At 37.1% G+C, this 25,037-nt stretch overlaps 1 protein-coding gene across 5 annotated transcripts in view; it reads left to right on the forward strand.

Annotated features, from left to right (window-relative positions):
* NKAIN3 (sodium/potassium transporting ATPase interacting 3) overlaps positions 1-25,037 on the forward strand; it is a 404,665-nt gene that overhangs the window by 213,188 nt on the left and 166,440 nt on the right. For all 5 annotated transcript variants that reach the window (XR_014882537.1, XM_085221178.1, XM_085221179.1 and 2 more), the window contains 2 exons: positions 14,864-15,001; positions 23,357-23,437. Coding sequence is in view for 4 of the 5 variants with exons in the window: in XM_085221178.1 (XP_085077304.1) it covers positions 14,864-15,001; positions 23,357-23,437 (219 nt within the window). In the remaining variant the exon portion in view is untranslated. The remainder of the gene's footprint in view (positions 1-14,863; positions 15,002-23,356; positions 23,438-25,037) is intronic.

The raw sequence follows: 25,037 nt of genomic DNA on the forward strand, positions 1-25,037 counted from the left end.
ATAATAACTCAGGAGGAATAAACGCGTCTGCTGCCCTTCCAGCCCTGAGGGCTTTGAGACTACACAGATATGGAACCATTCCTCATATGGAGAAATATGGCAGTTTTTCATTGTATCAGCTTTCCCCATATTACTCCTATCTGCTGAATCACTGGATTAAAGAGGCTGCTCCCCTTACAGTGGGTTTTCAGGAGCTTCTGCAAGATAATGAATGTTTATCATTTCTCTCCATGGCATCAGATAAGACAGGCTTGATGACTGTGTCTTGTCTTTATGCCTATTCCAGCAATGATAAAAACAGAGACTACAGCTTGCCTTCCTTGGAGTCTGAAAACTGTGTCGCTAACAGATTGTTTACCCCTGCTGAAAACAGATGTTTCCCACCAGGGAGATTAAGCTGGAATAAGTATTCCTACAGCGACCGAAACTCACTGGATATATGAACATCTGACCAGTTAATGTAGCTACTGGTATTCAGTGATACCTAGTATTATGGTTTCCCTCTGGTATCTTCCCTTTCTGAACTTGCAAAGTAAAATTAAATAAGGCAGAAGATCCACAGCGTGATTCTTTCTCTGGGATTAAAGGCTTCCCTTTATATTTTGTAGTAATCTAGCTACTTTGGTAAATAATATGTGAGTAGGAAAGGAAGACAAACAACATACTTACCAACTTGGTCGTCTTAAACATTCTTTTCACTAGTATTTAGGAATGTCTTTCATAGCAGTAAAGACCTTTAAACAAATACTACACTAAAGATGAAGTTTATCTATTTGGTAGAGGTAATTTTGCTTACCATATTTTCTCACTGTTGATATTTTACTGGTGCTCAAATAAATGTTTGGAATCTTCTGATTCTTTTTCTTTCCTTAGTGAATCATGAAATCAATTCACAATAATGAAATTTTGTACCACAGTGACCCAAATCTGCCATCATATAAATAGTAAAACTTCTTGAAAGTCTCAGAGTACATATAATTTAGTAAGATCTGGTTTTATCTCTCCAGCCTTCTATTTGTTGCTTGCTTGGAGTATTTTCTAGCACTGCAGGTTAAATTCAGATGAGCTTTCTCTTTTGCAGAATACTAGGGGAAGTTGATGTTCTAAGACATACTTTCTTCCCTTTTCATAGAAGAGTTGAGGCATTGCAGCATTTCATTTGCATGTTCTGTCATTAATGTGAACAGTTGCATAATAAATGTTACTAAATGATACCATCCGAAAGCCACACAGTGGCCTATAGTCCCAGTACTAACCTTCCAGTATAAGCAATGCTAGAGATCTCATTTAGCAGCTGCTGTTCTGGCTTAAATTTTTTGTATGTGGAGCCAGAAATACTGTTTTCCTCTCCAGATGCTTGCAGCTGATTTTTTTTTTTCTTAATCCTTATCTTATGTTTAATTCACTAATCAATTGATTGGTTGGTCTCACACTTTTTTTCACCACAAGTATCTTTAATCAGATTCTGATTCGTCTGACACTCAGTTGATTTAACGTCGTGATTTTATAGAGGAAATTTCACAAAGCTGTAATGGTTGAGTTGCATTATAAAGATCTCCTTTTATCTCATGGAGCTGAAGGTGAATTTTGGCAGATCTACCCTTTGGCACATTTAGTATTCATTTATATGATCCTGTAGTTCATACGTTCCTGAACAACCCCCATAACTCCACTGGAATTACTGCAGAGAATTAGGTTTTTTAGGGCCTTTGCTCTAAAATTCTCCTAGCTTCATGTTATTGTCTCCCTTTGTGCCCCTTGTAAAATACCAACTTGCTCAAGTTTTTGAATTTGATCCTGATTTAGCCCTATTGGAATCTTCTGATGAGAGAAACATGCTTCAGAGCTTTTTATGTTTCTACAGTGTTACCCCTTTTCCATGAATGCTGTCATAGCATACCTACGGAATTCATTAGAAATTATATACTGTGAGGCACTGGAAAAGTAAACAGTTTTTACTGTGTGGGTGACAGAGCATTGGCACACATTGCCCAGAGGCTGTGGAATCTCCTCCTTGGAGACCTTCATTGTTGCTTGGACAGGTGATATCCAGAGAACTCTTCCTACCTGCAATCATTCTGTGAAGCATTTTTGCCCTGCTAGCATTCAGGTAGAATCTGTGCATTAGCTTGAACATCAGTCTTATGTAAAACCATCTGATTTCTTTGTATGTCCTGTGGGGCCCTTTGTAAAGTTACAGATTATTTCCAAGAGAGATTTGCAGGGCAGCTGTTACAGTAAGAATCACATCTGAAGCTCATTGTGAGGTCTCTCTTACACAGCATGGTAACTGGTATTTCTGTTTTCTGTAGATAGCTTGTGCAATGTAAATCACCTGCCCAATATGGTATTGTACTCCAGCTCAGAAAATAAGTGTGGAATTTTACAAATAATTAAGGCTCTGTGTTCTTATGTCAGTTGTATATGGGTGTAACATATAAAGGGTTTACACAAATACCCATTCTGTTGATGGAGTGACATATATATTGAGAATTTATGAAAATGTCTGAGATCAAGGATTAGGATGCTGAAATCCAAAGTGGAAACCTTGGACAATACAGATATGTTATTACATTGCAAGATGTGAGTTGCACTTTCCATTTGTCTGTGTAGTCTTGCTGAGCATCTCTAGACTGCTTCCCTTACCTTGTTTGTTATCAGTCACCAGTTGGTGGCTTTGCAAAGAGTCCTGCACTCAGCAGAATATACCATCCTCATAGTGGGGCACTTTCATATTTAGACCTTATATCTATATATTACATAGTGTACCCTGCTTTGTTGACAGATTTCTTGTAAAAAATATATGTATTTATGAACAACATATACACACATTTGTGGGAAACATTATGGAGTGATAACATTATATAAGCATGATATCAAGTCACAAGAGTCACTGGAAATTTGGGATATTATTTCTACAAAAGAATGACCAGATTCATGTAAAATATGTGTATAAGAGCAGAACTTAAAGCTGGATATTGCTGTGTTGTTTCCCATCTCTAACTCTAGTTACATTCTTCCGCATTTGAGAATAGCCTCAAACCTCCCCTTATGTTTAATGGGAACATTCTTACATTTATGGCCTATATATACATGTCTTTTAGTAAACTTATTCATATGCTATATACAAGCCACCCCCTACAGAGGAGAATTGGCGGCTGCTCATACATGATTAAGCTTATTTCCCTGCCCCGTGAATGTATTGAAATGGCACACTGAGCATCACCTGTATAAACAGATTTCATTGAAATCTGCCTTTTACATACAATTTAAAATAAGCATTCTTATTTCTAATAGTATTTCTGATAGTAGAAAGGTGACGGGGTTAAGACATCAGTCACTGATGCTACTCTGGGCATTAAGACAGAACCTTTCTCTTCCCAGATTTCCAATGAACCTAAATTCATATTTCCATGAATTTAGTACTCACTCTCATCTTTCTCATTCTTTACCTCACAGAAGAATCTGAGGAAAGCATTGTAAAATATAGCACCCTCTTGGTAGTTATTCATATGATAAACTTCGTTAATAAATTACTTCAGATAACACAAGGTCAAAATAATTTGTCATGCTGCTGTTCACTCCTATCCTTCTCTTTCCCTTAGTGGGAGAGATTAGAAAAAGAAAACAGTTGCCCTACTTTTTGTTGATAGCAGCTGGCAAGAGGATGCTCATGGGATGTTGCATATGTGTTCAGGCTGCAGGATCAGATATTTGATATTAAAATACTTGAAAGGAAAAAATAGATTCAGCGCAAAGGACATGCTAAACAGAGTCACTGGTGGCTCACTTCCAGCCAGTTGCTTGGGTCCATTGAAATTAGGACATGAAAGCTGCTGCATGCTCCAGCAGATCCTGCTTTATGTTTTGAGTTTGCAAGATTTCAGCAGACAGCAGGCATAACTGCTGGAAGCAGTAGATATTCATGATTACACAGAATTTTGAACAAAGAACAGTTTTGTACGTATTATTTTTCAAACAACACCCTGGACATCTGCTCTAAATGCTGCTGCCTTAGGTTCATTTACTTCAGTTTACTTTCCTAACAGCAGTGTAAATTGACTTGCTCATTTATGGTGTCATGAACAATCTCATTTGATTGCCCTCATGAAGGTGAGCTAGGCTGCCTGTGGGGAATTACACAGAGCTCTGAAGAGAGAAGAAAAAGACAACAGTAAAGGCTACTGAAGAGGATCAGGTGAATGTCATACTCCCTAAATGTATTTTCCTATCATTAAACAAAAACAACAACAAAATAAAATAAATGCAGCAGCTGTTTCAGCATGTGGAAACAGTGGGTACGTTCTGTCCTTATCACAATCCTTCTTGGCCAAATGAGGTTGAGGGTGTTGTTGCTATGCTGTGGACAGGAAAATTCTCTATTTTCCTGGCAATGAGAAGCAGTCAAGTATCAGGTGATTTTATCATCAAACTCACAAGCAGTGAAGAAATCAAAGGATCCACAATCCTTTCCTAGTATGCTGGAATCTGGCATTTGGTAGCAAACTGCAATGCAGACACCAAAATCTTTAGACACATCCTTTGAGTTCCGAGCCTTTATAAAATTGCTCGCTTTTCCCATGTGCATCTGAGGATTCCAAGCAGCTTATTTGTTTCTTCTCTTTCTGTATTGCTGAGAGTCAAGAGAGGCACTAAAGAGAAAATTTATGGAGAAGGAAAGGAAAAGTTTTTTGGGGGCAGATATGTGAACTTCTCCTGACTGTTGGGATATGTTCTACTCAAGTTAGGAGTAATAGACAGCACGTGGCTTTTACTACTTTTCTGCCTGGTTTGATTCACGTTTATCTGCAGAGAGTTGGTGTTTTAGGATATCCTTTATCTTTAGAACCGCAAATCTGAAGCCTAACAGAAAATCCACCATCCTGTGGGAAACCATGTTTCACTAAACTTGCCAAAAATTCAAAGTAACAATAAATATATTTTCTTGCTGTTGTTTTATTAGTAACTGTTTTAATTAACAATTTCATAAGCAGCAAGTGAGAAAGCCTGCAAATATATACAGATTTATTGGACTGGTTTGAATGTGCAATTAAATGAACAAATGAAAAAAACAAACAAAACTTCAAGCCACTACAATTATGATAAGTTAGATTTAAGGATTTGAAATGATAAATAAATGCATTATTTTGGATTAAAGTTTTTGCTTATGTAGCTTGACATCATTAATAAGAAAGCATATTTTAATTCACTGTATTCCTTTTTCCGGTATCTTTTGATTTAAGCTTCATTGTTCACAAGATGATAGAAATCTGAGCGGATCTTTAACCTGTAACTATCTCTTATACTGTCTTTTGCTATATATGTGCTGGCATTTAAATGAAACAACCGAGAGAGTCTTAAATGCCATCATAAGCACATTCATTCCAGCTTTTAGTAAGACTGTATAGGTCATTCAGCCAAGGAGCTTGACTCTGGTGTTTCGGGATCAGTTATGGCTTCATTGGAGGGTTGAAATTCAATCTTAGATCACTGTTCTGTAACGAGCTAGCACTACAGGGTTTTACAACAATGGTTGGCTTCTTCCCTATCTTGACTACTCATTGACTATAACTGCATTTTTTAAATGTCTGTTTGGTTTAAATGCAGCCGTCAGCCTCGAGTAAATCATACTGGCACCTATTGTGCTCTGAGAAGTGGGACTACTTGATAGTAGCTTTTCTATCACTTCAGTCAGATTACCCTGCAGAAGACATAATGGCAGACTACTTTTTCTTACTTTGATGAGGCTTTTCAGTGATTTATTGTTGTCTTTCTGAGCTAGGTCCTGCTGAGGTTTTTTTCTGAGCCAAAACTAGAAGCTTGACTGGAATTTGGTGATTTTTTCCTTTAGGAAATACCTTCGGTTATATGCCTGACTGATAATGTTAAGCTGTTATTAAAAAGTAATAATAACATTTGTTAAGATGTGGCGAAAATGAGGTAAGGAAAAGAACCCTTTCAGTATCTTAAATATACTGTTACAGATTTCTAAGACATGCCATTTACTATTACTCCTTTTTATGCCATAGACTGAATTCTCAGAGGAGATTGATAGTTTGCTAGTCATTTTGCAGTGGCTGGTTCTGAGACAGTACAGTATGTTGGCTTTCAAAAATAAGTAAACATATCCTGCTCACTATTTACCTGTCTTTTTCCTTAGGCAGTTTTGAAAGAATCACCAGTGGAGTGCTGATGACTGACACTCCTTTTTTTTCTGCAGAAATATTTTGAATTATTTTACCCAAATATGATTTTTTATTTTTTTTTCTGTTACACTATGTGCTATCATTGTCATCCTCCTCTTCACTAAAACACTGTCAAGAATGGTGGAAAGGCCATTACCTAGTTCTGAAAATTTTCTGTATGATCTGTAAGAGTAGAACAGGTGATGAATAATTTTCACTTTTGAAAGGCAATACAGAATCTCTTCAAAATGAGGACTTATCTCATACTTGCCCTTTTTTTTTTTTTTTTTCCATTGTTTCTTTGCTTTGGACTTCACTAACCTTTACTACTTCTCTTTTACTAAGCTCTTTCAGCAGCAATGCCATATATTTCTTTTGCATTATGTTTTATCAACTCTTACAGCTACCCAAGTGACAGCCAATTAGCTATCTGACCAACACTGCAAAGCTATTTTTGATATTAGATCATCAGACTTGTTTTTCCTTTGACTACTTGTTAGAAAGCTGGCAGTTTCTCTTTTGCTTCATGAAAATCAACTTACTATAAACATCCGTGATTTGCTCAGAACCTTCCTTGAAATCCAATAAACTTCATGACATGTAATCTTATATATGTATTTACTGAGAGATTACCACCTTAAAATTGCCTCTAAGCTAGAATTTCACCTAAACAGGTGAACTGAGATCATTAAAAATCTAATGGGAAACTCCTCTGTGGTCAGATAGTTGCTTTAACTTGTTACTAAAAACATAAAGAGGTGATTTAAGAAAAATTTTAATGTTTCATTACAGCACATGCTATACTCATCTTTGGTAATGACGCCTCCGTTCAAAGGTGTTAAGTCAACAATAAGGAGGCCATAACATTTAGCTGAGGGACAGTAACTTCCTAAACAGTGTACTTCAGACACCACCCTTCTACTTCAAATTTAAACCTCCTGCCCTTTGTTACAAACCTGACATTTCTCTCATGTTAAATCTTATGTTCCTTCTTACTGAAGTCAAGCATGTCAGTAAAATTCTAAGCGAGAGTATAAGGTCTTTATGAAAGCATTTTATGCTTTACCTTCAGTCTTTGACACAATTTTTACTTTTTTCACCTGACTTTTGTTAGTTCTCTGTTAGAAATTCTGCATTTTATTAGCTGGTAGTTCTACTCTCCAGCACTGGGGTTTTATCCAGACACACTTAGTAGCATCTTCCTCGATTTATTCCACTTAAATTAGGAAGTATTTATTATCCAAATTATTATAGAAATACATTGTGGACATTATGTGTTTGCCCTAAGGTTTTACAAAATGTTTTCCTGGTGGAACATCTGTCAAGGAAAAAAAAAAAAAAAAAAGACTCTCAAGAGTGCTTGGTTTAGGACAAATCTAGCTGGCACCAAAAATGAACTTAATCCGAGGTCTTTGGTATTCCAGATGAATATCTAGTCTTTAAGGTCTTGTAAGCAGCTCCCAGCGGAGCTTCTCTCCACTCCTGCCTCAACATTGTCCTCTTTGTTGTGCTCATGCTGCACATAGAGCTTAATGGAGGAGGTCTGGGAATCAGTTCAGTTTTAAGAGTTAATCTCCCAAACTGAACTGGCATACAGGAATGTCCCTCTGAACACTAGGCAGCGCTTCTGTGCTGTGCAAGAGAGGGAGTGTGGCACGGGCTGCCCGCAGGCTGTGGAGTTTCTTCCTTGGAGGCCTTCAAAAATCGCCTGGACATGGGCCTGGGCACCCTGCCCTGGTTCCCCTGTGGGAGTTGAGCCAGATGGACCCAGAGGGCCTATCCAAATTCAGTCATTCTGTATCTGTTATTCAGTACACTGCCTTGGAAAACAGTGGTAATTGTTAAAGGAGCAACAGTCCTCAGAGATTACTCGGGGCCTGGAAAGTCTTTCTTTCTAAAGCCACAGATTAAATTTATAGTGATAAGATGAAGCAAAGAGTTTTGGAAAAAAACATCTTTATCCTTAAAACCAGCAGTTAGTATGTATGACAAGCTGTGCCCTGGCACTTCTCTTGTGATAATTATTAGCAGCATCAGCCAGCACTGAGTCTTACATGCATAATTCAAATGGCTTAGATAATTCCTGACTTGAACTTAGAATACAAATGATCTGGACTATGTTTTTTGGATTTACCATTTTGTATGCTGCTGATTTTTGAAAAGTGGAAGTCGTATTAATCTGTGTGGGCATTTGTCCTAATTCTTAGAATTGTTTGTTGTTTTTTTTAAATTATTTTGGAAAAGTTTTTGAAAATACAGTTATGTCTCTGTGATTTATTTTATGATTACTGTTACATTTCTTGAATTCAAGCATTTTGGGTATGGAATTGATAATTTTCTGGTTAGTATTTCTAGCGATTGTTTTACATGACATACTGAAGCAGATTTTTAACTTCAAAAGCAGAGTTTATTAAGCTTTCTCAATTTTGTAAACTCAGCAATTTATAGGGTATCAGGTTTGCAGATATTTCTTTATATCGTTAATCCTTTACTTTTACATGAAGCCATTTGATACTTCTGTATTTATATTAAACCATTTTTAGACTTTTCTTGTCTAAAATTATCTGTTATATATTGAACATGTTTTTCTCGATCCATTTACTCTTTCCATTAGGTATCTATTTGTATGGATGTATCCATTTATTCATCTCAAACTAATATGTCTTTTATACAAAAGCTTTTCTATTAAAATATAAAAGTGTTATCCATGAGCTTTCTGACAGAAGAGAAAATTGAGTTTTTACACTCATTTTGAAAAGTTGACTTTGTAACTCATCATTCAGACAGCTGCTGATATAAACTTTGAGGTATAATAGGACCTGAGCATTTAGAAGAGGGTTTTACTCCACAGGGGGCATTTGTTGGAGTATGATCTCAAAAATTTTAACATGAATACCTTGGTGATTCCTTTCTGTAGATGTTATGCAGTATTGCTGATTGCTGTCTCATGCTTGTTTCTATTTCACCGGAGGAGCACTGAGGCTACAGCTGTCATATTTTGTCTGTTGAAGGTGTCCTAAGTGTGTTTCCCAGGCAGAGAAGTTCTAAAAGATTAACTCATTTGACCTTTTCCTGGTCTTAACACTAAAGGGCTTGGACATGGCCAGAAAAAGCTCAGCCTAGAAGTCTTTAATACAGCCCAATCTAGTAGTTTATTACATTCTCCTTTTATTAAAGAAAGAGGGAATGTTTAATAGACATAGCAAAAGAAAGAGGTATAAGAACAGGAAACATGCATCACACCTTCATTAAGTAATCTGGCAGAGTCCCACTGGAGCATTTTACTGCTAGTGTTGGTCTCCTGAGTTGTGCACTTCACATCACAAGATTGTCAGTGCTGATGCTGGCTAAAGCACTTCCCTGGCAGCAGTAGTATGAAATATTACATTTGCTTTTCCTGTTGTTATGATAAGAAGATGTTATTTCCTATCAACTTTGGATTTTTAAAAGTTCTCATGAACATTTTTTCATACAAAAGAATATGTTTCATTTAAAACTGTTTTTAATTTACTAATACTGAAACCCTCTTTTGTTTGCGGGAAAGGTCTGGAGTTTCTTTCCACTTTTATTGTTAATCATTACAGTTTCTAATGGAAACTCCTGAACTTTGTTGTCTTGAGATCCTGTACCTGTTTAAAAAGTGATATGATCTCTTTATCTCTTTCTGGTAACCAGAAAACTCCCACATCGAGCATACCCATTTTCTCAACTTCCAGCTCCTCTGCCTTGCTAAGTTTTTAGCTATGTTCCATGGGAGAAGTTGAGCCAAGTTATTATGGAAACCTCTGTCTTACCTTCACAGAATCACAGAATCACAGAATTGTAGGGGTTGGAAGAGACTCTAGAGATCACCGAGACCAACCCCCCTGCCAGAGCAGGTTCCCTACACCAGGTCGCACAGGTAGGCGTCCAGGCGAGACTTGAATATCTCCAGAGAAGGAGACTCCACAACCTCCCTGGGCAGCCTGTTCCAGTGCTCCGTCACCCTCACCGTCAAGAAGTTCTTACGCACATTCGTGCGAAACTTCCTATGCTGCAGCTTATGTCCGTTTCCCCTCGTCCTGTCTCCACGTACCACTGAAAAGAGACTGGCCTCACCACTATGGCCGCCACACCTCAGATATTTATAAACCTGGATCAGGTCCCCTCTCAGTTATCTTTTCTCAAGGCTAAACAGACCCAAGGTTTATCTGTTTCTTTTCTCTTTCAGAAAAACCTGAAAATGGTGATGAAAACAGAACTTTTGTTGAGAAAGTTTCTCTTTCAGAAACAGAGCGCCTTTGTTAGCAAAATTGTTTTGGTAAAACATTTCAAAGTAATCACATGCCCAAAGCTCCATGTTCTTACTTGGAAACATCTTTGTCACAGTGTCAGCTCCTTTCTGACTGTCACAAGGTCTGGCAGTCACTTGTTGCTGCCGAAATTCTGGACTCATGCAGAGTACTGACTTCTCTTATCTGTGCAAAAATAGTTTGAAATTGTGCACCTGTTCCCCACCCTCTATACGGTTGATTTTTGTGTAGTAAATTACCTAAATCGTATACCAAGATAAGATCTGTTTGTTGTCATTTTCACAGAGCTAAAAAAGTCTGTGCTCTTCACCTCTGCTTGGGAATTGTTTGGGGTGAAACAGTACTAATAACAGCAGCACATATATTATATCTCTATTTAGTAGTAGAAAGAAACCAAAACAAAATGTATTTCCTCTGCCATAGTCCTGAATTATTAGTATTATTTTTTTTAACTTCTATCCGTACTGAATCTAAGAAGATTTTTGTAATTTAGAATAGAGTGGTAATTTTAGCATGATGTACATACCTCTATCTCCATCTTTTCTTTAGATTTTTTTCCCTGCTAATATATTCTGTGGTTTGTCAGGATGAGAAAAATTACCCCATGTCAACAACAAGAAGAAGGTAATTGTGACCTAGCTGCACAGGCAAGACTTACTGCACAGCCCAATGGCAAGGGCGCATGTTAGTGGGGAAGGACTGTTGCTGTATACTTGGCATTCTACTCCCAGGACTCCTGTTTTACCTGCTGTCATTGTATATAAAAATAAAGAGCCCTGCAGGCAAGAAATACAAGCAACTCTCCCAGTGCCAGATAAGTGCTCTAAGTAGTTGGCTGTACTTCTGCTTCTGCTCTCCTTTTGACTTAGAAAATGCTATTTTTATTTTATTTTTTTTCCTTATTTCTTTTTTTGGTGGTAACACAGCTTCAGAAAGAAACTCTTCCTTTTGGTATCCTAGATGGTAGGAGGGAAGGAATGGATGAATATCTTGGTAGATGTCAGAAAAGTAAACTGAAACTTATTTCTCTGTTTGTGGTGAATGCCTTTATCACAGTAGTCAACAAAAAGGCTAATTGTTTTTTGTATGCGTGTATATACCTATGATGCATAGACACATTTGTACCTCTCCATTTGGGAGATGCTTCTGGCCACTACCCTGTGTTGAGGGAGCCCAGTTCTGCCAGGTTTAGCTCAGAGCTTGCTTGGCAGATACTGTGGAGGTACACCTGAAGGCAAACTGTGTTTCTGATCCAGTTTAGGCATGAGCTGAGTAGCAAGCCTGTAAATACAGGTCTGTTGGCAAAACATGGTGGCTGTGTTTGTTGCCATTGCTGTACTATGTCTTTCAGGCATTTAAGACACTGATCAACTAGCCTCTGAAAGATTGCTCCCAAGGACTGCATTAAGGGACACATATTAAATAACTTTATTTCTATCTGTGCTGCAGGCTTTTGTCTTTCACACTGCTCTACATGTTTTAGCACCACATAAAACGTCTAAGAGAGCACAGCATCCATCTCTTGCAGCGTGCCGTCTGTGAGTAATGACTTTTCTCAGTCTCCACTCTGGCTGAGCCATATGCTCACTATACCAGCAATTTCACCTGTGCCTGAGGAAGAAGCCAGACAGTGGCATGCCATTGTTGATCCTAGCAAACTGAGTTCTCTTTCATGCTTACTAAGCTTGTTTTGTCTAGCAGTCTCACCAAACAGTGCACCCATGGCCAACAAACTCTTTTGGGTAGGTAGATATGTATAGTTTGCACACAGCTGCCCTGTTTCAGAGACAAGGTCTCTGTATGCAAGGAGACAGTCCTAAGCTAGCTGCTTTCTATTTTGAGAGCATTACAGGGCACGATCCACTTATTAGTCTGGGTGAAAACGTAGACTTTGCTACATGACAGTTTCAATCAATGTCAGCCAAGATTGGTTGATGAGCAGGTTTGAGTCTGATCTGGCATCCCCATCCTCTTCTCAATGTCAGTACTCCAGGAGCAAGATGTATTATCACTGAAAAATGGTGATCAGTGAATGAATTGTGTGCTTCCCTAATCCTAAAAGATCTCTCCTTGTAGTGGTGGGAATATAACATTATTTGGTACTGATTATGAAAGTCTTGTCTTCTGTGAGATTCCTCTGTGATACAAGACATCTTGATGTGTTGTTGCTAATACCACGTGCCAAAGAGGTTGAGAGTTTTTGAAACTCCATAGTAATCTCACATGAGATTTAAAGCACCCTTCTATTGTATCTTGTGATATGTCCTGTGGTTTAAAAAAGCTACAGACAAAGGTATTGTCAAAGTGAGGACATCTGAATTGCATTAGAAAGAGCAAGTGATTCTGAGGTTTCAGTAGTGAAGTCTCAAACAGGACCTTACTGCGATGCCCCTGAAACTACTACAAGGGGAAGACAAGGGTAAGAGTAACACCATGGTTACTGTTGTGTTCTGGTGTTCTGGTTAGGAAGCCCACATACTTCCATGTAAGTGAAAGATGCACCATTAGGATTTTATGCACTGAAATTCCATTTGAGAGGTCCATGCAAATATGTCATTTTCTGGATGCATCCACTAACTTCTGTAGTGTTTTTCCATACCTAAGGGATAAAAAAAATTTTGATTGATATGGTACAGGTCAATGAGTTAACAGAAGAGAGGGCAGAGTAGTAGCTCTGGTAGCAAGGTAGATAGCTAATGCCACGTGAGCCAACGGCTTCCTCCCATGTAGCAGTGTTCCTTCTGTTGTTCTCTCTTACCTGCAGCACGAGAAAGATGAGTATCACACTCATTCAAGAGGATAACATTTAAATATTGCATGCTGCATGATAATTTTTCATGTATCTGTATGCTGTGCCAGATGGTTAGCTGATAAAAGTCAGAATAAATTCACTGATTGATAAACACCAGGTTTATGGTTCAACCTTTGTTTGTTTTAATTGTTAACATTTATCATGTTTATTAACCTCAGCATACAGACCTTTTTCATGGCTTACATATGGGATGATTTTTGTACTGTAAGGACCGATTCTGCTCTCAAGTACACACAGCCCCATCTTGTAAGCGAGGACTGAATATGGCTATTATGTGAAAATTGTAATGTTTTATGTCAGATGCCCACGTATGATAATACTTTAATTGGTATTCATAGGGCCATGCTTACTCCTGTTTCAGTTATAAATATTACAAGTGGATATTTCAGTAAAATTTTGGGTTTGTAACAATGTAGTAAAATCAGTAAAATCAAGTAGATGCGTAATAAATTCTGACAAGCACAGAAAGTCAGTTGTTGCTCAGTAGAGTTCTGTTTGGCTGCTCAGAAAAAGTATTACTATGATTAGAAAAATATTGAACCAAGTTTAAACTTCAGTAATTGTGCTGCCAGGAAAGCTGATTTTTGTATCTTTAGTGCAGTAGGCCAGATTGTCAAGAATGAGTAGAGAATGGGTTTGCAGAGGAATCATAAAGCTGACATTACTACAGAGATGTTCATAAATTGTTGCAGGAGCTGAGCAAGAAGTGAATTCTGTTTTGCTGCTTTTATTTATTATTTTTTACTAGGTTTTCAGAAGTGCAGAAATACCTGAAAACCATATACTGATGTAGGAGTGAAGGTTAATGCTTCTCAGCTTCTTCCACTTTTATGCCCCTAAAAGTCCTCTCCCGAAATACAATAAGAGAGCTGATGGGCTGCCACTGCATCTTTTTGAATGGCAGTTGCCCAAAACGGCTTAGCAGCTTTTGGCAGCATGCAGGTAGATCATCTGACTCTGGAGCAGCTTATTCCAAGGTTTACTATACACTTTTTTTTTTCTCAAAGCCTGTATCCTGGTCCTTTTTGGCCCAAATCTCTCTCCTTTAAGAAAGAGATTGAAGAATTTACAGTAAAGTCTAGTTGGGACTAAATTCAAGAAAGCAAGGATGTAGGGAAGAAGAGAGAATGATGTCAATTCAGGAACAATAGTGAGGTTCACGTAACTTTGCCCACTCTATGAGCCTCTATGTAAAACAAATTTTGTATTTAAATGAATATTATTAAGCCTTCTATTTTCCAGCATATGAGGAGAAAATAAAACTTCTCTGTGATTGGTTTGTAGAGTTAGTTTTATATGGAAGTTTTATAACTAGTTTCTTAAAGTTGTATATGTTTATTTTTCTCGAGAGCTTTTGTGTTAGGAGATCTGTACAATGACTAGTAGCTATCTTCAGACAGATAGCAGCATATTGACAACACTTGACATGGGCTGCATCCAGGAAATACAGACTCCAGAATTTTGCAGTACTTCAGTTTGATTAAGCATGGTACAAATAACAAATGAAAACTGAAAAATGTTCTCTCTCACACGTAATTAAAAAGCAGATGTTCTCTTTATGTGTTTTCTTACAGCTGGCAGCATTAGAGAGACAGATCTTCGACTTCCTTGGTTTCCAATGGGCTCCTATCCTTGGCAATTTCTTACAAATAATAGTAGTCATTTTGGGTTTATTTGGAACCATCCAGTTTAGGCCTCGATATATAGTTGTGGTAAGTCTCATTTATTATCTCTTATTTTTTGCAATTGGTTTTAAATCTTGTCCCATTACAGAACATAATTTTCTTGACACGAAAACACCAAATGTTGTTTCTGTAGAAACTTTTAATGTCTCAATGTTTTTTTTTGAAAATTGAGGACTAGTGGCATTTCTGAAATTTTGGAAGCTCTAAGAATAACCTAGAGAAAACACTGCAGACATATGCAGACATATGACAGTGATACAAGCTCTTAGTCTAAGAGTCTAAGTCTATTTACAGAAGTACATACCTGGTTAAGTATGGGAACATCTATAATTTAGTTCTAGATAAATTAAATAAAGAAAATAAATAAAAAAGTTTTCAACTTTGCAATCAGAAGCAACAGCCATTGGAAAAAAAAAAATATATTAGTCATATTTAGATGCACCTTCCTCTTAAATAGGCAGAAGCAAATATTAAAGAAATTTTTTTGGTCCTGTGACCCATGGGTTACAAAGAAATCTTCTCTTACTTGCATATAACTTCACCAAGCCCTGTATTGACCACTTTCACCCCAAATAGCTGTGAATTTTCTCTGATGCTTGTAACTTGAAGCCTTATAGATATCTTCCTGTGTTCACAACATAACCAGGAATAAAAATACTTTTCAAAGCTTTGAAGGAAACAGCCATCAGAAGTATCCCTCTCACTTCCCTATAAGTTTCTCCTGAATGGATGATTATTACATCTCTAGCTGATGGTGTCTGTATCTGGAATATTTCAGTTGTGTTTCCAGTAATGGATTTTAACAGGCTCAAGTTGTTGGGGTTTTTTTCCTCACAGAAGAGTGAAATAAATGTCTGCTAGAGAAGGCTCATTAAACTAATACTTAAAAAGCTTCATCTCTTCTTCTAGTCAAGCCTGAAATCCTGTAATTCTTGTCATGTCATGTCTTAAAAAAAAAGTGAACAAAAAGTACACCCAAGGTATGCTGAGGTTCTTTACAATCACTGAGCTTCACGAGCAGACTATAAAAAGATGAAAATGGATTGATGTATTTAGTAGCAGTGTTATCTAATACCTGCCATTGGAGAACTGGGCAGCAGTGCATTTACATACAAGTACTGATGACCTTTCTGCTTCATGTTCTCAATTTCATTTGTAAGGCAAAGAAAGCAAGTGAGGGTAAGCATCTGTAAAATTACATAAGAAATTGGTGTGTAAAGTGCAATAACATCTCTTGCCCTTTGGGTTCGGCTCTGCTTTTCAGACATGGAAGTTCTGCTTTTGCTGTCAGAATAAAGCACACTAGATGCTGACTGCTTCTGAGTCTTTTCCAATGTAAATAGAAGGTTTTAGGCTATATAATAATAGACATATATTATATGTTGTATACTATGATTAATAATATATATTATATAATATATTAACTCAACAATATATAGAGATACAATTTGATCATATATTGTATATTAATATAATATATTATATATACAATATAATTTATATTAATTAATATATTATATATTACAATACAATATTTAATATATAATAATGATACATAATCCTCTTCTTGCTCAGTTGCTACTTTCAGTCCCTGTACTGATCTATACTTTGCACCAGTACAAGTGTTCAGAAACTTGATAAACTATCAAACCAGCACAGATCCAGCTGAAAACCAGTGATTTGTTAATTTAAGCACAGGTCAGCTCTTTGCCTTGTTTCACAATAAGGCTAGCTCCAGAAGAAGGGAGGAGATGGAGGAGAAAAAATGGGAGCAAGTAGCCAGTGGAAGAGGACAAGAGCACTGATTTCTTTTGCAACAACATAGTCTTATGCCAGCTTAAATTGCTCATTGAGCTATAGCCCGAGGATCTTCCAATAACAGATTCTCTAGAAGGTGTGCTTTCTAGGGCTTAGTCAACTACATCAGGACTTTGCCAGCAGCAGCAACACAATGGGAATCCACAGTACGGACAGCAGAAAGCCCTACAAGTGCCAGCTCAGAAGCAAAAAGGAATCTGAAGGCATCTTTCCCATGGAAGGACTCATATTGCTCCCTCCTGTTTCTGAAATACCATGAAGCTGTATTCTACCTGTAAGTGGTAAGCCTTTACCACTGGCTTCAAATGTAAGGTCTGCTTGATTCAAATCTTCAGTGAGGTCCTGAATTTCAGAATGTGTTAAGCATGGTGTGCAGAGAGATTCCTACCAGGCTGAGAAGTGAACTGTGCTCCAAATTCACTGAGAAGCTTCATGGGCTTCCAAGACCGTATCTGCACTTTCAGCCACATCAAAGCCCCTGAGTATGTTCATTGTTGATGTTCCACACTAGAGTGAGAATTTGCTTCTGTGAGTTTGGAGGAAAGAAAAATATTGAAAGTAAAATGTTTTTTTTTCGTTTGTTTGTTTTTTTAATGTACTCTGACTATTGATGTTTCTGGTTTAGATTAAGCTAAATCCACTTTAATTGGAAGAGTAACTAAATACTTCAGGAAAAGTATTTTTGGTATCTGTTGTCTTTTCCTTGACTTCCCTGAAAATCGGCTTTGCTAGTGCATATAATGCCAGCAGAACACCAAACATTGAAGTAATGAAAGAATCATGTCAAATACAACAGATTGCTTCTGTAAACTGACTACAGAAAATTGATTTGACGCATGTGTGGGTAAACCATCCCTATGATATTCTGTCACACTCTGGTAGAGACCTTGAATTAAGCTGAGGAGCTCTGGGGACAGACTACAGCTCTGCAGTCACAACTGAGCAGGCTGTTGTTGGTGCAGGCATTCAGAGCCATTGGTCTCCATGAGGACTGCACTAAAAGCTGAATAAACACAGAAGCAGTTGGATGCTTCTAACTCTCCCACTCTCACTAAAGCCAAGCTAGCTAGTTTAACACTGGCATTTAATGACTACATAAGCTGTAGAAATTTATTTTACATCAGTGTAAGTATTTTGAAGTAAAAATCTGAATAAAGAAATTACTTCTGTTTCTTAGCTTGAATGATATAAAATTTGGGCAGAACTGCAACATAATGGCTGACTCTTGAAGCATTCCAAGTAGAAAAAGTAGTGTTTGACTTATTCTACAGCACTTCACATACAGGACAATAAGGATGGTGATTCTGAAATAAATCTGGAATTTCGCTTGGTTGTGTAAAATTCGGAGTTCTCAGAGAAGCTTGGGAAACACAAAGAGAGGAAAAAATAGCACCATCTCCAAATGTCCTAATTAGTTTAAATATAATTATTACTACTAGGGTTTTTTATTATTATTTTCTAATTTAGATGAATTGTTGTGAACCATTTGTCCTGTCATTAAGCAGATGTGTTATTTTCAATATTTGGATATTTTGTAGCTAAGTTATGTCAGTGAAAAGTTCCCAGGAGATAAAATAGTGCTGAGCTAATTCTTAATATTCCCATATTAGCTCATTCAGAACATACAAAACATTTGCAAAAAAGGAAAAACATCTGAGTTCTAACTGCAGTGTAATACACCAGTCACTCAGCTCCAGCATTTTGCTGTGATCCTTTTCCCTATGCATACTTTTCCTTTCTTGATAGAACTTGCTATCACCAGCAAGATTTTCAGGCTGTTAAAATTGATTAAAAATGTTAACAGGATACTTGTTAAAGTTGTTTTTTCCCCCTCTTTTTACTTCTGATATGGAACTTCAAAAGCCTTCCAAACAATAAGTCATATAGCTAAAATTGCACATACCTGGCCCAAAGCTTAACATATTAATGAACAGTGAGAAATGACAATAATACACTCAAATAGGGGAAATATGAAATGGAAATCTCTGCTTTATTCACCTTGATTTAATCCACTAAATGATATGATATATAGGCAATGTGTATGTCCGAAAGGCCAGAATGCGTTTTCTTCAAATGAGAAGAACAGCTGGACTATATATGGGACTGTTTTACCTGCTTTACACGGTATTCAAATATATACTGTGTAGTATCACAATATGTGTGAAATATTTAAGCATCCAAAATTGCTCCTTAAATACTATTCCTGTAAGTCCTGAGTTATTACTGCTCCACCCTGTTGATTTGTGCCCCTTTCCTTGTCGTCTTCCCCAAATATGACTTAGTAGGGCTCTGTGAGTCCTGGTGCATCTGAGGCACAGACAGCTATTACAGGAAAAAGATCTGATGACTGAGTAGCTGCTGCCTTTCCTTTTGCACATCCATGGGCCACCATACATTTCTCCTAGTGAACTATGTCAGAGGAGGTGCTGCATTTTAGATTAAATGCACACTTGAGATAGTTCGTATACCCGAACTAAAATTACCCCACAACACTTGCAATGTTCAGACTTACAAATTTCCCCTTTCTCTCTTAACTTTCAATTTAACAAGCCATCCTTCATATCTTTCTCTTTTTCTCTGTGGCATTGTGTGCATCCAACACCAAATGTTTAACTCTCGAAGCAGTTATGTTTCACTGGTGGATGAAAGGTATCTCTGCAACACTTTCAGTATGAAATTCATAGAATCACCAAGGTTGGAAAAGACCTACAAGATCATTCAGTCTAACTATCCACCTATCACTTATAGTTCTCACTAGATGACTTGCAGAGCTAGAAGAGGTATAAAAGTACCACTGTTATAGAGTCTGGCATTATGAAAGGGAATTTGAAAGGAACCTCCTTGGACGGACAGAAATAGAACCTTTAATGTTTAGGGAATATTCTCTCCTCATAACTTACAGGCCCCCAAATGCTTCCTCATGTCATACAGTATATCTAATCCACAGTGCAAAAGGACAAAAAACAAGAAAGCATGCATAGTGTCCAAGGGATAAATCAACAGAAATTACCACCAAGGTTCTGGGACCTTGTCAGCAGAAAGCATCTGTTAGGCAATAGTGTCCAGATGATTTTTAGGTATGCGTGATGTGGGCTATAAATAAAAATAAAGTAAACACACACACAAAAACAACAACACAGCTCTCCCCATTTCTTCATCCTGTGTGGAAAATAAAATTCTTTCTTCATGCCAGATATGAAGAGGGTTTTGAAGCTGAGAAGATCAAATGAGCCAGCGATGAACTGAGTGGGACTAACCAAAGGACTGGGGCAAGAATGCCTGGATATGAGTGGGATAAGTGTGTGCAGACACAGCAGGACCATCAGGGTAGTGCTCAGAACATGGAGTGGGAGAGGTTGAATGGCAGGTCAGATCATGAAACAGAATGAGATGCCCTGGAAGGGAAATGAGTCCTGTGGACCATCACAGACCTGATGTTTCAGGTCCTTCACCACTCCTCCACTGACAGCAGCTGTCTCACCACCTGCATGGCACTCCCTGGCCTGTCGGCCCTTCCCACAGAGGATGACAAACCATCACTGCCACCAGCTTCTCTGCTGGCACAAAGCAGAATCCTTCGTAACAGATCTAAAAGTTTTGAACTGCATTGAATGTGTATAAAGATATCATAGGGGCAGCTCAGTTTCAGCAGGAAGGACAGACACCTTGCTTTTCTGGTGATAGCAGCTATAGAATACAAACTTCATTTGCGTAGTGAAGATCTGGGAAGAATTAAGCATGTGGCTGGAGAAATAAAAGGACTGGTTTTTGCTGTGCAGGCTGCTCTGGCTAGTTGAATTGTATCTCTGCTTTCAACCAGCAAAACCTTTTTTTACACAAACCAAGTCTCTTAAATCAAACTTCTCTCATGCTTTGTTTTCCCCTTGCATTTTGGGTTCTTGATTGGAGATCTAATGGTCTGATTTACACACATCCTGAATACTAGGCCTCTGGCTGCTGAACACTGAGCTTACGAAGTGCTGTATAAACCCTAGTGTTCTGAAAATAAACAGATCTCAAAACATCTTAACTTGGATGCCTTTAATGTATGAACACTTGAGTGTAATCTCCGCATGTATCAGAACATCACTGGCATTCTGAGAGCTGTATCATTCCCTTATAACATAAAATAAATTAGTTAATGCTTGTACAGTTCTCACATTACAGTAAAGAGCATCTCAGAAAACCTCATGAGGATATTAATATTCTGTCTTCAGAGCAGGGTCTGAGTGACAAAGAGAGATGGAGTACTAAGTTATTCAGCGATTGAGTAAGATAGGATCCATTAAAATAAAAATATATTCCTAATGATTTAATTAATGTTTGCATTCTATTGCACAGCCACAAAGAATAACTAAAGTGGCATGTATAACCAGAACTGTGACAGTTCCTAATTTTGTTTTCTTGCTTTTGTTTCCTAAAACTTTTCTGTTAGTGCAGTCTCACTTAAGCACCTATGGCGCTATATAAGGAGAAATTATGCTACTTGCACAATCAAAAAGCTGTTTTCAAATATGAAGGACAACTTTCTTACTTTAGAAATGATGCAGAACTAGTTATTGAATATGTAATTATTATGTTCTTCAGCAAAACAGAGCCTACATTTATAATTCCTGCCATTCTGAGTATGTTGGAGGAGACTCTCCTTTGCACAATGTCTGTGTTTTAATGTGCACATCTGGTTTGCCCTTGCACTTTTCTTTCACTAACTACTGGATAAGTAGAACAGAGTAGTAAAACAGAATAGTTTATCCTGGGAAAGCACATTTAGGTAGGTTTTATCTGCCTGGTCCAGAGACCCTAAACAGATTTGTCTTAACCTGGCAGATTGAGTGTGTTTCCCATTGTTAATGTGATGATAAATTTCATTCATGGATGAAAAAAAAATTATTTCTTAAGAAGATGGAATTCTCCTGAATGCTGAGAAATCTCCTTTGTATGAACAGTTGTGCCTGAAATAAAACTGAGATCCCAGCAGCTGGGTTTGTGTTAAGCATTCATTAATTTTGAGCGTTCTGCACCTGATGTTCTTAGGACACCAAATCCAGAGCTTATGATGAGTTGCTATAAAGTCAGCAAATGGGATAAAATGGAATATCCTCTTCTAAGTGGATCTCATGAACAGTACAGATCTTATACTGCTCACAGCTCATAGAAGATCTATCTATTTTATAATAGCCCAACCCTTAGTTGCCACCCTGCCTGTCCCTGTGAGCTAAAGAGTAGTGATACTTTCATTTTGTTAATTAATGATCTCCTTCTTATGCCACAAAGATCCCCAAACATCCTAAATACCTCATAAAACTTGAATTACACAGCTAACCTGTTCTGTGTTCAGAAACCATCGTACTCATGTAAGGATAATCAGGGTGTGGAAAACTTCAGCCCTCTTCAGTTGAACTTTTCAGTGTATGCCATCATGAGAAGCACATCACTGACACCTGCCTAACAAAGCCAAGTTGACAGCACCTATGGAATGCAAATGGAATCTGGCACAGTGCACATTAGGGTGCTAAATATTTCTGAATACATTGAAGGAAAACAGTAGTAAATTAGCCTCACCTGGTTACAGCTAATTAGACTTGCAAAGCCACTTAGCAGCAGTTCTCAATTGCGAAGGTTATAAGCACATAAATTTTAAGTGACTGTGCCACTGCTCATTATGATTTTATGTGACTGTAGCCCCAGTGTGACTGAGTATGCACTTAGCTAGTCAGACATGAATGCTTCTGAGCTGTGCTGTTTGGATTGTTAATTGTGCACAGTTTTACTGTCATATATAGGTAAACAGCTTATCCATAAGGAAACAGAGACAGTCAATTATGCTGACAATTCACACGTAAAAGATAATTTAAGGCAGACAAATAAATTTCCCATTTATGCTGTGGGTGCACTATGGTAAAATGTTGGAGAACCTAGAAGAGATTTGGGTATATCCAGCTGGTAAGGGTGTATGGTAGGATCATGTTCACAGCTATAAGGGCTGGAAAACAAATGGATCAGGCACAGTCAGCTGAAATAATAATCTAATTAAATTATCTTCTACTTAAAGGCTATTAAGAAAGCAGACTAATCTTTAACATTTTCATTTTCCATCAAGATCCAAATGTCAGATCAACAGATCTTCTGTTTGGTGTTTTTTTTTTTTTTTCTTATGTATTTCTTCATGATAGTTTATAGAATTTGGTCCACTTAAATAATTATACTATTCTGAAATATCTGTTAAACTAAAACATGAGTTACTCACCATTGTTCCAAAAGTCAGCATTTTTTATTTAATTGGTACCAGTAGGATAATGTAAAACCATAAAGAATAAATCTGTTTTATTAGTATGCATTTAGAGCAACAAAGGCTATCGGATTTGTAATTTCCTGTGATTCTTATGAGACTTACGTGAGGAGAACTCCTTTTCAGAACTGTCTGCACTTGACTGCCCCCAGAAGAACAATGCTTACTGATATCAGGCGTTTTTAAAAAAAATTATTGATCTGCTCAGTATGAAGTCCTTTCATCTTCATATTTTGTTTTTGTCTCTTTTTGCTTTTTTCCGGCTTTGTATTTAGTACACGGTGTGGACTGCCCTGTGGGTCACCTGGAACGTTTTCATTATCTGCTTCTATCTGGAAGTAGGCGGACTCTCTAAGGTAGGTCACTTACCATTTTTAGGTTTACGCGAGGGTATGTTAACAACAGAACTCATAGATTTTAGAAGGTTGGAACCACAGAGGAAAAATGTTGCTGTTTGAAATACAATCAGGAATTTGAAGCTGGACTGTAATAAGAACTGCAGTGTTTTTGTGAATTTGTCTATGATAGTAAACAGCCATGGTTTGGAAGTACGTAAGTGCAAAGTATTGGAATTACAGCTGCCTTCTGAAGTAACATCTGAAAAAAATACATCGTTCCATAGAAAATCTCAGGTTCTTTTTGATCGTTGGAAGACAGACAATTCCATTTTGGGTGAATTATTAACAGTATATAAAAAAAATATCAGAATTTCTGAGGCTGCTTTGAAAGCTGCTGAAGAAAATTACTGAGAAAGTTAATGTAGTAACTTGTTGAGGAAATTGCTCTCACAAATGACAAAGAATGACTTTTTTTAACATCTGAATAAATCTTTCCTTTACATGGAACATAATGCTCTAGTTCATTGAGTTCTTATTCAAACCTCTGATTAGAGCAGAAGTATTTGCTGGAATTATCAAGATATGGGTTGCACTCATAAAATGTAGCACTTATGTTAGCATAGGTTATATTTAGCCTTGTATCTACAGTGAGTTCCATACAGTATTTGTAGATTATTATCAAATTGTTATGCATAGATTATTAATCTTTGTTTACTACTTCCATATTTAAATGGTTTTGGGTACAATATGACAGAAGCACAAGTAGATACTGGGATTATTAGTAGAATAAATGTCCATGCTACTAATAGTAGGTATAACAATATTGATTATACTACTGTTGATTAATACAGTGATTTTAGAAAATTCTGAACTCTACTCATTTCAGGTGGCAGTGTTTGTGAGCTATGGTATTTTTTGCATTCATCAATAAAACTCATAGATTTTGTCTGACGACAAACAAAAAAAACTGGTGAAACCAGTTATTAAGAAGTAAAATGTCATCTGATTGGTAAAAATTCCATTAAAGATTTACATGATCGCTTCCTTTGGTGATAAAATTTCATAATGAAAATCTAAAACAGCTTATTTATTCACTGAATATGATCTACTTCACTAGAAGTCATATGCTTGATAAGAAAGTAAGTACCCTTCATAGATCAAAATAAATAATTGCATTCACATGTTTTGACTTAAAAATCTATTAGGTAAAAACAGAATTGCAACAAACAGAAGTGGTGAATGTCTAAAGTAATTGTTCTTTCATTCTGGTTTATAAACAGTTTGCATTTTTCCAAGTAGTTTGGTGATGTCTGTTGTCATAATGACTATTGTATTTTTTAAGCTAACTAGTATGTTTAAATAACTAGGAAGTAAATTGAAACTTGTAATGTGACCCTGAGTTTTTGAAAATCAAAGTTAACTTTCAATTGCAAAGGATTTTTATTGTGTCCTTACTGATAAGAGGGTTATAAAACAACAGGTATGAATTGAAAAACTATATCTTCCAGTTTCACTACCCTGCATCACTTTTGGATCTTTTTACTTAGTATTTATAACAAATGACATAAGTAAGACATGGTAGTGCAAATATCACTTAAGCAGCAAAGAAAAATGCCCT

This window comes from Meleagris gallopavo, chromosome 3, assembly GCF_905368555.1.
Source record: "Meleagris gallopavo chromosome 3, MGAL_WU_HG_1.1, whole genome shotgun sequence".
NCBI lineage: Eukaryota > Metazoa > Chordata > Aves > Galliformes > Phasianidae > Meleagris > Meleagris gallopavo.